The sequence below is a fragment of the Arachis ipaensis genome, chromosome B01 (assembly GCF_000816755.2).
Source record: "Arachis ipaensis cultivar K30076 chromosome B01, Araip1.1, whole genome shotgun sequence".
In the NCBI taxonomy this organism is placed as follows: Eukaryota; Viridiplantae; Streptophyta; class Magnoliopsida; order Fabales; family Fabaceae; genus Arachis; species Arachis ipaensis.
In genome coordinates, this window is record NC_029785.2 from 31,369,259 (window position 1) to 31,382,708 (window position 13,450).

The window sequence follows — 13,450 nt, forward strand, 5'->3', positions numbered from 1 at the left end:
TAGATTGTTTTTTTATTATCTCTAAACATTATTATTTGTTTTCATCGGAAGTTCACTTGTTGATTAGTTCGCCAGTTCTATAGTGGCATAAGGAATGATGTCTAAGGACGGCTATAGATTTGACCTATCAGGTGTGACACATGACAAATAAATTTTGAAGGTAAATTTGTTTAATTAACACGGAAAATCAGAATGGTGCGGTAACTCATAATGGTTACCGTGGGGGTAAAATTGGAAAGTGGATGCCAAAAATAAAATCTTGTAGTGTGGACTGTTAAGTAGGACGACAAAAGCATGAAAAATGAAACATTATTAGCTCAAAAAATAATGGGAGATACCAGGAAAGAATGGTTGCCACGAAATCTTCAGAACAGAGTGAAAAATAAAAGGAAAAAAAAAACACCTTTCTTGATGATTATTTTAGTAAGAAAAATATTGACATCAAATTATTTAAAACAATCAAGCTATGAAATAATAAATAATATAAACAAATTATTTTAAAATATTTTTGTAATTTTGGAATTTTATAATACAAATTTATTTCTTAAATAAATTATTAAATAAATGAACTAATTTCACATAATTTATTAGATATGCTGCGTGTGTATTTTAAAATATTTTTGTAATTTTGGAATTTTATAATACAAATAAATTAATTTCACATACGGAAAAGTTCTGCATACAAGCCATTGTATGCTTTACAAGTTCATTAAACAATAAAACTAAAATACGCGCTGCTCCACATACGTTGATTACACGCGCTATATAAGATCCCGCGTATATCTAACTACCAAATTTAAAATATTTGTTTCCTTCTTCGTTTTCGTTATTTTGAGATTTGGTTGTTCTTCTTCTCGCGCGTCTTCCCTCGTTCTTCTTCATCGTTCTTTTCCTCTCCTTTTCTTACTGGTATGTTCTTCGTTTACGTTACTTTTTTCTCTCTCTGCAACTCGAGCTTCGTTTTCTATTTTGATTTGTTGTTTTTTGAAATCAAAGTTTGAACTCGTTTTGAAGATAATGGATCATTCAACCTCAGATTGTCAGCTGAATCCAGGCGAAGTGGATTATGAATTTGAATCTAACGAAGTTCTTGAGGTTTGATTTACATAATGAATTTTCTTTCAGTAATTTGTATAGCATTGTGTAGTTGAAAAATTGCTGAACATTGACTGTGAAACTAACACGTTAACATGAATCTGTCGATTCAATGTATTAGTTGTGATTAATTACCTGGAATTTATAGCAGACGCTCGGGTGTAGATCAGGTCTTTTTTTGGGTGTATTTTTGCTAGAAGTGTGGGTGTATCTACACTATTGGTTTTGTTATTTTAATTGAGTTGTTGTTGTTCAGGTGTATTATATCAGACATGATTGGGTGTGTTTTTAGTTTTTGACATGGTGTATTCTGCAGCATGTGTATTTACAGTTTATGGCTTTAAAGGTCATTGTGTAGTTGAGTTGTTGCGGTTCGGGTGTATCACATTAGGCATGATTGGGTGTATTTGAATCATATCTATGGGTGTATTCACAGTTTCTGACACGGTGTATTGTGCAGCCTCTCTCGGTTGTTGATGACGAGCTTGTTCCGAAGGTTGGAATGACCTTTACCACCCTTGAAGATGCTGGAAAATTTTACAGGAACTACGCCAAGGCTGCAAGTTTCTCTACAAGAGTTCGGTGCACAAATAGGAAGGGAAACGAGATTAAGAATCAACTGATTACATGTAGCAGAGAGGAAAAATGGAAATCTAAAATATCTCCAACCGAGAAGACCAATCCGACAGCCGGTTTAAACTGTCCTGCAAGAATTTATATACACACATTGAAGGATGTCGGTGCTTGGATCATTTCAAAGGTTGTGCTCGATCATTCACACCCCTGCTATCCAAGCAAAGCAGAGATGCTCAAACAGCACAGGAAACTAAGCATGTCCATTCGTCGTACAATAGAGAATAACGAGGAGGCCGGTATCAGACCAAGCAAAACATACCAATCATTTGTTGCGGCTGCCGGGGGTCACCGAGAGTTAAATTTTATCGAAAAGGATGTGAGGAATTATATTACCAGGGAAGTGCGGAATGTTTCCTAACAAGAAGATGCAAAGGAATTCGGGAAATATTTGTTAAGAATGAAAGAGAAGAATCAGAATTTCTTTTTTGAGCTCCAACTCGAAGAGGATCAATCGATTAAGCTGGCTTTTTGGGCCGATGCAAGAAGCAGAGCTACCTTTGAGTATTTCGGAGATGTCATTTCATTCGACACCACCTACAATACAAACAGGTAACAAACTGCCCCTGTTTATGATGCTAAATTAATGTATTTTTACGAATCCGCAGCAGAGGTGTATATTGGCTGTTCCATTGGGTTATACGAAGCATTTGATGGGTGTACCTAATGATTTTGCATTCTGCACTATAGTAATTTGTTTTAGGTATAATTTGGTTTGTGGTTCTTTTGNGATATTGAACAAGAAATGAGCCAAGTTGTTTGGAACTCTCATAGCAAAGACTTATTCGATAGGAATTGGAATGATTTTCTGCTGAATTTTGGTCTTGCGGACAACAAGTGGCTTTCAGGTAATGTCTTTTTAAAATCTGCAGCAGAGGTGTAAATTGCATGTTCTCTCGGGTGTATTTACAGTCTGTGTTTGGGTGTATTATGCAGATCTGTACGAAGACCGTCACATATGGGTTCCTATCTATCTGGATCACCACTTCTGGGCAAGGATGAGAAGTACATAAAGGAGCGAGAGCATGCATTCATTTTTTAACAAGTATATCACCCGAAACAGCTCGCTTATTCAGTTCGTCAAACAATACGATAATTGCCTCAGAAGCAGGGAGCAAGCAGAGAGAGAATCAGATGCTGCAGATTTTCATACGGTCATACCGTTTGCAACCAAATCCTCCATTGAAGCTCAGTTTCAAGAGGCGTACACTCATGCAAAGTTTAGGGAAGTCCAAGCGCAATTCAGAGGAAAGGCGAATTGCATCACCAAATTAAAGAATTCTGCTCTAGGCTATTCAGTATACGATGTCGGAGAACAAGTTTCCAGCTCAATATTCAACAAGTTCGTGGTTACTTACGACTCAGTTGCAGCCGAGGTAAAATGCCAATGCTTATTATTCGAGTCGAGAGGGATACTGTGCCGTCACACACTAAGCGTGTTAAGCTTCGAACAAGTAAGCCAAGTGTCACCTATATATATACTGGAACGATGGAGCAAGAAGGTAAAGAGGTGACACACACACATCAAGAGCAGCCACGACGAGCCACTAATGGAGCCAAGAAGCAAGAGATTCGACCAATTGGTTTTTCGTTCGCAAAATATTTGCGAATTTGCATCCGAATCGGAGGAGCTGACTGCAATTCTGCACCGTGCGTACGATAACGTCATGGCCGAGATGGAATCATTAAAAGCCAAAAGGAAGGGGACATCTTCTTTATCCCACGAAGACGCCAACTTGGAATCCGTTAACGAGCTTCAAAGCCCGCCAAGGATTCGAACAAGAGGACGTCCAAAAAATAGGCTAGGTTCAAAGCTGGACAAACAGATTGTAAATGCCACAAAGAAGAAGAAGACGAAAGTTTTAAGCGAGGTAAAAGTAATGTTCTTTAAATTTGTGGCGATTGAGTTTATTTTTCTCGTTAATAGTTTAGCTAATATATGAGTGTTATATTCAGATAAACCTGTTTGATGCTGCATCAGCAGTGCATTCAAATTCCAGCCAATATCAAGGACACGTTATGAATTATCAGTTCAGGGTACCAGCAGCAGGGGATAACTCTTTGGGTGTATAGTTTTAGAGAATATGGGTGTAAAAGCACTGTTCTTTTGGGTGTATTTTTGTTCATTGACAATTTACATATAGATACATATATAGATACTTATAGAACAAAAGCTGTAAAAATTTGCAGGTTATGGGTGTATATTTGATTTGATGTTTTTCTTCATATTTTAGTACTTGTAATTCATACATTTTGAATACAGCACAGATAGTTTGGGTATATATTTTATGCAATCTTGGGTGTATTATTAGACCTGCGTTGGGTGTAACAGATTATAATTTGCATTTATATATGCCTTGATTTTTTACTTCATATTTTACCACCTGTGATACAGCTTTTGAATACAGCACAGACAGTTTAACAGCACAGATAGTTTAACTATGGAAAAAATATACATGGAATAGAAGTTGTTGATAAATGGCAAATATTTACAGCATTTGTTCAATTTACAAACTACCCAGCACTTGGATTACGCAGTTTCTATATCAGCAGAATTTATCTGACAAAACGGACTCAATAATACAGAGGATGGCTTTGACAACCTTATAGCATTACTCTCTCTAATTGCCCGATCTCTCTCCTTATTCATCTCACTGAATAGTATCCGTGAAGCATACTCCACTCTGTAGTGGTCCACCTCCTCCTATAATTAAAAAGTATATTATGTTTAAACAGCAATATTAATTCAGTAAAGTAATACAGAGTTATATAGTTCTAAAGACAGTTACCTGTGGCCAATTATCCCATTCATAGTTCCCCTTTTTAATGTTTTTCGGCTCAATTAATTCAAGCCACTTCATAACGTAGATAGGGCAGTCATAGCTGAAAACGAAGAAAATAAATTACAAATCTCATTTATGAAAGTTTAATGTTCAGAGTCACAAATTTATACCTTATTTTTTGGCCTGATATTTTAACATATGATGCTTTAATTTCCTTCTCCTTCTTGTCTTTCTGAAGAGGTTCCCCGCCGGCATATGCTCTCAATCTTGAAAATACATATCCCTTAAATACCAAAACAAATCAGTAATACACCCGATTGAATGCACAAGATACACCCAACTGAATGGACAACATACACCCAACACAACTAACGAAATAGACCTATCTATTAAAGTAAAGAAGACAGAGGCAACTTACAGTGAATTTATTAATCTGCTTTCTCTCATCGCTTGGAGCTTTTTTGTGTAGCGGGTCAAGTATATGACATTTTCGCTTCGTTGTATTTATCAGCCATAACCACCAATACCCCGAGTGGCAAACAGGTGCAAAAATCTGAAGGATTGCCACATTTCAACAGTGCGTTATTTTATTTGGCATAGAAGTAAATAAGCGTACTAATAAATTTAGCAAACGAAAACTTACATATGGATGCGAAGTTAATTTTTTTCTATCTATAAAGGGAATAAAACTCGGGTAGTCTTCCACCCTGAATTCCTTATTCGTTTTCAGTGATATGAATTCCCCATCTGGGTGATCCGAAAGTGCCATGCTCTGCAAGAATTGCGAAACAAGAAATGAAATACTGAAAATACACAACTTACATCCAATCGAACGTAAAAATTACACCCATTTCAATACAGAAAATACACCCAAAGTTCGAAGAAGTAACACTTACCACAATATCGGGGGGGAGACAGTATATTTGTTCTTGAAACCTCTTTTCATTTTTCTGGTTGAGGATGAGGCAGATGGCAGATACAATCTAGAAATATATGCCGAAATCAATTTTACATTAATAAACATTGCAGTTGACTTTGGTGTAAAAACATTAATGTTATTCTAATATTACCTGAGATTCTATATCACTTTTTGCCTGGAGGGATGCAAGGTGCATTCTCATCAAAATGTATTCATCTTGGGCAATGAGAGTGCACATCTCCTCATACTCGTTAGTATTGCCATCTGCGTCTTCCTTCAATCTCGTCCCCCAGATGTAGCACTTTTGTTTCATATCATCCGTAATATGATTTGTTGCCCCAGGAGTTTTAAACTTCCCAGAACTTTCTCCCCCAGTCTCCCTCTGAATTTGTGGACTTTTATTTTTTTCCTTCGCCACACTGCTTGCTATTTTTTGGACCAAATCGTCCAATTGTTCTATCAAATTTGCAGCTTCTGGAGATTTTGCCCTTTCTGTCTCCTGCGTTGATGCCCCCTCCTGGCTTGAATCAGTCAATCCAAGACTGAATGATGGCACCCCTGGATCTGTTTTAGGAACATAGGTTGCTGTTCGTGCCATCATCAACAGGGCAGCAGCATCTTCTGCGGCTGGATGACTGCGTCATCATGTATAAGAATAAGAATAAGAATATACGGATGATACGCAAAGATTGATTTTAGTCTGATGAACTTACATTTTAGTTGGAGCTGGGGGAAGCGTGGGTGTGGTTTCTTGAAGTTGTTTGGGGGTTTCAGGAGTGCTGCACAGTTACACAAAATTAATCATGGTGTCAAAAGAAATTAATCAGGAACAATATACACCCAAACTGTTAGCAAATATACACCTAAACTCTAAACAAATATATACCCAATACTATTTCTTACGTTTCTATAGTCCTTTCAATTTGTAGCATAGGGGTTGGTTCAAAATCTGTCTCAGTGGTTGTTTGTGATGCCGGCACAAAAACCTGAATCGGGACTCTAAACAAGAAGAAAAAAGAAGGGTTAACAACGCTTTTGAAAATAATAAGGTTATAAGGTTTAAATATTCTTGGGAAACTCACATTGCAAGCGCATCCGACGGCGTCTGTTCCCTCAACCATCACATTCAAATTAGTCGGACTCAACCTAAAATACACCCAAAGAAAGTCAAAAAATACACCCGAACAATTCAAAAAGAAGACAGGCTTTGTTTTTTGAGAACTTACATACTTGCAGTTTTTGCTTTTTTTTCCTGCCTTTTTTTTCTTGAATAAAATAATAAAGGGCTTTGTTTTCTAAAAAAATATATACATAATTAGAAGTAGAAGGGTAATAGAAGAACAAAAGTAACAGTTATTTGAAAGAGAAATTACATGCTTGTGACGGCTGGTTTACACTACTCTGTTCTGTGCGTCCTTGAGAGGAAGGATCATCACTTCCCAAGTTCACAGCCGGTATTCTAAAACAGATTTGATGTTATTCAGACAAAATAAGATACAGGTATAAAATACACTCAAATGAATGCACAAGATACAACCAACCGAATGGACAATATACACCCAACACAACAAACGAAATATTACAACTTAATAAACAACATACACCCAACTTGATCAACACAATACACTGAAATGGTTCCACAAAATACACCCAAATCATGATAACAAGATTTTATTAAATAAAGCTTCTTACGTTTCAGAGGACACATAGCGACCTTCTGTCGATTGCAGGTCAGCTTGGTTCTCCCTACGAAACAAGAAACAATTATTAGCATACAAAACACACCAAAATCTGAAGTAGACACCCCACCAAGACATACCCCTCTGCAGCAGATTTATCAACGTTTTGCCTTAGCCATTCATCCAGTTCGTCACTTAATATTTCATATCTCTCACTACATTCATAAAAGAAGATGTTAACAAAAATAATTATGATGATAGACGGTAATATAGCTTACGAGGTACTGTACCCATCAAAGTATTAATTTTCTTCAGGAGGTGAATCCTCCACAACAACTTTTTTCTTTTTTGGTTGTGTTCTGGGTGGAAAAAAAAGAGTACCAATCAGAAATAAAAAATTAATTTTATCACAGAATATTATCCAAAGAAGTGCTTACTTTTTTGGTGATGTTTTTGTCTTTTTCTTTTTCTTTTCCTTCTCCACCGGTGATGATTCTTCTCTCCTATAAGTTAATAAGAGACACTTCAGTTAATACACGAAATCTTTATAATGAAGCCAAAAGAAAGGAGTAATAATTTCAGGACATTACTCATCACTTGATTCAGATTCAGATTCTGAATCAGAATCTGACTCCTCTTGACTCTTCTTTCTTTTTCTGGAGTCGATTCTGGAAGGCAAACAATCATTATTTAGAACATACTAAAAAATACACGCAAATGAATGAACAAGATACACCCAACTGAATATACAATATACACCCAACGCAGCAAACGAAACACACCCAGCTTAGTAAACTACATACACCCAACGTGATCAACAAAATACACCCAACTCGAAAAAGAAATTACACCCCAGTATGGTACTTATTTTTTCCCCTTTTTGCTGCGGTGTTTTCTTCCTGAATCTCTGAGTCTTCTTGAGTCTCAGACTCAGAGGTAGAAGTGTCACTGTCAGTAGTTGTTTCTTTCTCCGAAGACGATGTTGAACGATGTTGAACTCGCCTTCCTTTTTTTGTTTTTTTTTTATTTCTTGTTTTTTTTCTTTTTTTTCTTCTTTTTTCATTTTTTCTCTTGCTCTTGTCTCCGCCATCTTCACACTCCCCTGAAACATTAGATATTTTAGCTAGCAGCATTCAGGTAAATAAAATACAAGCAACATATTATGTTTACTTACCAAAATTTCCTCTCTTTCTGCAGTCATTCTTTCCACCAACTGCTCCTTAGTCCAGTTGGCAATCCAGGGCTTCGGTGGTCTTTCAGCCTCTTCTTGCCTTTGTTTTTTGAAAGATGAAAGTAAATTATCATCAGGGCGAAGAGGCAGCCATCAATTTCCTTCTTCTTTTTCTCCTTGTAGTCTGTGATGCCCTTGACCATGAAGGTCAAAACATGCCCCCCCAGTTTCTCTCCGATATGCCGTCCATCTTAAAAATTGGGGCCAAGTGCACAGGCGATATTTTGTTTATCGTCGTTGGCAAAAGGAACGCCATCTGTATATAGAGGATGAATATCCTCTTGAACATCAGGCGTTCCTCTTCGTTGCCAACGCCGATTTCCATCATCTCATCGGTAAGACTTTTGAGGGTCTTACCCTGGAATCTTCTAAAAATTATTTTGTCATCATCAGAAAGTTTCTTATACTCAACTTTCTCAGAAAATAGATCTCCTACAAAAAAGAAAACAACAAAGTATCCAAGTCGGTTCAAATACACCCAAGCATTAACTTAAATACACCCAAGCATCAACTTAATATACACCTATAATTTTAAGCTAGTTACCTGTTGCATTGATGCCAAGCGCATCACCTATTATTTTTGGTGTTATTTGGAAAGAACCATATCCTGTTTTCAATCTGTTCTCCCCAAGTTTGAAGTTGTTTGCCAGCTCCCTTAACAGTTGGTGATCCACCCTCAGTGGTGAGATGTGCATCAACCCACCGAATCCGAGATCCCTCACAATCGCCTTCTTCTCCTCACTCATGTTTCTGAACTTATCACTTAGGAGATGTGTGGCACACTTAAGGTATTTTGTTTGGTTTCTTGCTGCCATTTTCTCTAAAACGAAAAATACACCCAAAGATATCAGTAAGATACACCCATATATAAGAATCAGATACACCCATATGTAAGAATCAGATACACCCATTGATTACAGTAAGATACACCCATATGTAAGAATCAGATACACCCATTGATAACAGTGAGATACTCCCATAGATATGATTCAGATATAGTATCCATATATATCAGTCAGATATCACTCAAACATGCTTCAATATCAAGCCACATTACAAGTTCAAGCAGTATACAGCCCCCAATCTACGGAATAAACCCCCGAAAATCAGTTACCAGAAGATCTAGAACAACAAGAATAACAGGATAACTTAGAACAGCAACGTAGAAGAACAGTGTAACAAAGAAGCAAGAGTAACAGTAAACCCTAGAACAACGACGTAGAAGGAAAGCAAAATGTAGTTTGTAATATGGAAAATATACAGGAATCTTAATGAACTTACGTTGAGTATTGTTGCTTTGTTTTCTCTTCAGATTCTTGATGGAGAGTTTGATGGTGTTTTGACGGAGGTTTCGAACAATGACTTGTATATTTTAAACTTTGATTTTCGCTCGAAAATGGAAGGGTTTCCTTGTTTTCGAAGCGTTTTGAGAAGTGGAAGAAGTGGAAGAAGTGGAAGAGTTTGCCATACGTAACCGTTTGAGTATTGAGCGCGTGAAGGTGACGCTCCATGTAATCTCTTTGATGCGCGTGACTTGTATTTGGGCTGGGCCAACTTGTAAGCTTGTAAGCTTGTATGTGTAGCAGGCCCGTTTCACATAATTTATTAGATATGCTCTGTGTGTACTAATTTTATATAGGATAAAGTATGCTTTTTGTCCCTGAAGTTTGACAAAAGTTATAAAAATATCCCTAAATTTTATTTTGTTTCAATTTTGTCCCAAAAGTTTTCGATTTGCATCAAATATATCCTTGACGGCTAATTTTTCAAAAAATTTAAGACCAATTCAACAACAATTTTATAAGAACAACCATCAACACAAGCAAATCAAGCATCATTTTCATACATTATTGTTAGATTGGTCTTAAATTTTTTGAAAATTTAGCCGTCAGGGATATATTTGATGGAAATCGAAAATTTTTGGGACAAAATTGAAACAAAATAAAACTTAAAGGTATTTTTGAAACTTTTGCCAAACTTCAGGGACAAAAAATATACTTTACCCTTTTATATAATTTATTAGATGTGCGGTGTATGTATTTGTACCGGAATGAAAAGTATATAAAAGAGTGAGAATATAGTTGTTAAAATTAAATCGGACCTAAAAACCGATTATCTGACCAATTTAGTTTGAGCTTAGGACCGTTTAAGCAATTAGTCCGCTGAAAATTGGTTTGGACTATTAAAGACCAATCAAAATTGGTAGAATCAATTAAAATCGAATGGTTTAGAAAAATCGATAGCAAAATTCCATAGTGCACAGTGAACCCACAGTCAAATAGAACATAAACTACCAATCCGTGTTGTTCACATAATAAACCTTTTGATTTATGAACACTGTAGTAGTATTTGTTTTGAGGTAATGTGAGTGACATTTATTATTATGTTTAGCTAGAGATTAAAACTAAAATTTTAATTTTGGGACACAAAATTTTAATTCTTTTAATACTTACAGAAAATAGAGACACAGATAATTGAAATTTTTGCATATCGAGACTAAAACTTTAATAACATTTTTTTTGAAATGCCCTTATTCAAAATATCATATTTCAAATCTACCCCTCACAATTCCTTCACTAGCAACACTTTTATAGTCTTTACCTCTCACCTCCAACTCCATTTGACCTTTCACCCCACCATCACAACTCTGTCACTACAAAAAAAGGGTTTAAAATGACATTTATATTACGGCAATTTTGAAGAACTGTCGTAATATTCAGACATTATGACATTTTTTGTTGCTACCATAACTGACTTTGTATTTTTGCGGTTCTGGTGATTATAGTAGTTTTGAACCGCTGTTATCACATATGTATAAAATGAAAAAAGCAATCCCTAATTGAAACATTGTGAATATACATTAAACGGCTCGCTCAATCTCACTTCTATCTCTCCCTTATCGTCCTCCTCAATCCATCACTACCACCGCTCTCACCCTCCACTGTCGCTTCATCTTCAACGAAATCGAAGGTTCCAAGCCACACACTCCTTCTTTCCCATTCTCAAAGTTGTTTTCCCATAGCCGCTGTCCTTGGCCAGTGCGACAATCTCGGATCTTCTTTTGGGATCTCGGATCTCGGATCTTCTCCGGCGACGACCTCCTTTGGCGACATCTCCTCCCGTGGTAATCTCCTCCAGTGACATCACCTCCTGCTTCCTTTCCTTTCCCTCCTAGTTCTGTGCCTTCTCTGCCAAAATCTTCAACGCCTCCCTCAGCATCTTCTCTGGTGACATCTCTCTATTGAATATCTCTAAAATCCAAACAATCACAAACAGAATAAGCACAACTCTCCCTTGCTTCCTCTTTTCTTCTTGTGTTGATTGTTCAATTTGATTAATAATTGAGGTTTAGACATGACATCTTAATTGTATGATTGTTAGGGTTTTGAGAGACAGGAATTGTAGCTTATTTTGAGTTTTGAGCACCATGAGTTTATTTTTATGTGTGTGTGATGATTAATGTGTCTAAATTGGTGGTTTTATATATTAGCTTCTGTTGTGCTTCTAAATTGGTGATTTAATCTCTCCTTGACAATCTTATGTGGCTGAATTATTTGTAAAATGTGAGATTTTACAAGTGCTCCCGCGTACACGGGCACTAGCATGCATACGCAAGCATGTATTTTTGAGGCATGCGTACGCGAGTTATTAACATGCGACGGGAGTATTCCATTCTGTTTCGGATACTTGTGCACGCAGAGGAAGTGTCGCGTAACCACCTATTTTTGTAACCTTGCATACGCGGGACAAGGGCTTGCATATGCGAGACCCTTATTTTGCTGAAAATTGGTATTTCTTCATTTTTAAGGGTTCTATCTAGCTTTCTAAACTTCTTTAACTTCTAGTTAAGACTTCTAGCTAGTTATTAGAATCTAAGGCTAGTAAAGATGAGTTAGTGATTTAAATTGGTGATTTTTTCTGAGTTTAGAAGATGGAGACTTAGATTTCTGAAGTACTGAGGATGAACTAGTTGGGTAATTTGGCAGAGTACTATATTGATAATGAACTTGTGAACTTAAGGGATTGAGGAGTTGTTTGGGACTTGAAAATGGATGAGTATGGTTATGAGATTAATGACTCGGGTATGAATGGACTTAGATTGAATGGACAATGATCACATAGATTGAATTTTTTTTATGATATTGATGTTTTGAGATTGATGAGTCGCTATGCGCCTTGGGCAAGGGCGGTGGTGGGTCCTACTTGTTGAGGTCGCAGTGCCGGTGTAAGGACGGTGGTTAATCCCTCTTACTTTGAGATGTGAAGGCTAGGGTAGTATCCTGCTCACATAACCTTCTCTGCCGCAAGAGTGTGCCAAGTACTGTATCCTCAGAATGAGCATGCAATTCTGCCAGGAACTATATCCTCAGAAAATTAGTGTGCCATGCACTATATCCTCAGAAAGATAGTGTGCAGGGCACTGTATCCCTAATGTGGCAGAAAGGCTACATCCGAAAGGATGTGTCGGGTTAGCATTTATGGACCGACAAGTGATATCACGAGCCAATAGGACAGACATTTATCATATGCATATTCTATATGTTTGTTTACTTTGCTTAAATTCTATTATGCCTAAATAAATCACATGCCTACTTGCTTTTACTTGCTGTATATGTACATTACTTGTGCTTTACTTGTATGCATTACCTGTGTCTTCTGCTAGGATTGAGGAGGCTTGGTAGGCGGTGGCGATGGGATCGCATGGATGTTAGGATGACAAAGGCTATGGGAAAGCGATGTTATGTTAGTTAGAAATCTCCTAAGTTAGAATACCCTATTTTTGGTTTATATTTTACTTTTTTGTTAAGCCTGATTATTTGTATCGATGTGAAGTTTTAGGATTGTCTTTGGCGTCCCAGAACCTTATATCTTATATATTGGGCACTGTTACCATACTGAGAACCTCCAGTTCTCATACCATATGTTATTGTTTTTTAGATGCAGTTCGCAACCCACCTCGGTGAGTTTGCGGACATGGTGACAGAGCGGAGGATGATTCAGCTTTGCTTTATATTTTATTTTGTTATTATATCTGTCACTTTTGGATTATTGTATTTTGATTCCTTAGATGCTTTAATTCTGAAAACTCTGAGAGATAGGATGTTGCTGT

At 36.8% G+C, this 13,450-nt stretch overlaps 1 protein-coding gene and 1 long non-coding RNA gene across 2 annotated transcripts; both read right to left on the minus strand.

The window, feature by feature from the left end:
* On the minus strand, positions 4,259-5,362 carry LOC110265679. Its single transcript, XM_021108820.1, has 6 exons — positions 5,357-5,362; positions 5,218-5,283; positions 4,930-5,064; positions 4,682-4,794; positions 4,518-4,611; positions 4,259-4,432 (listed from the first exon to the last, which is right to left on the minus strand). Exons 1-6 carry the CDS (start codon positions 5,360-5,362, stop codon positions 4,259-4,261), a joined length of 588 nt encoding a protein of 195 aa, XP_020964479.1.
* LOC107628429 lies at positions 6,841-7,343 on the minus strand. Its single transcript, XR_001617786.2, has 3 exons — positions 7,250-7,343; positions 7,123-7,176; positions 6,841-6,889 (listed from the first exon to the last, which is right to left on the minus strand). It is a non-coding gene; the product is annotated as an uncharacterized LOC107628429 (long non-coding RNA).

What these genes read in the sequence shown, in the direction of transcription:
- LOC110265679 (XM_021108820.1), bottom strand. An exon ending in AGCAGATTAATAAATTCACT is followed by an intron (nt 4,795 to 4,929) that starts GTAAGTTGCCTC and finishes TTGGTATTTAAG; the next exon opens with GGATATGTATTTTCAAGATT. An exon ending in AATGGGATAATTGGCCACAG is followed by an intron (nt 4,433 to 4,517) that starts GTAACTGTCTTT and finishes TTTTAATTATAG; the next exon opens with GAGGAGGTGGACCACTACAG.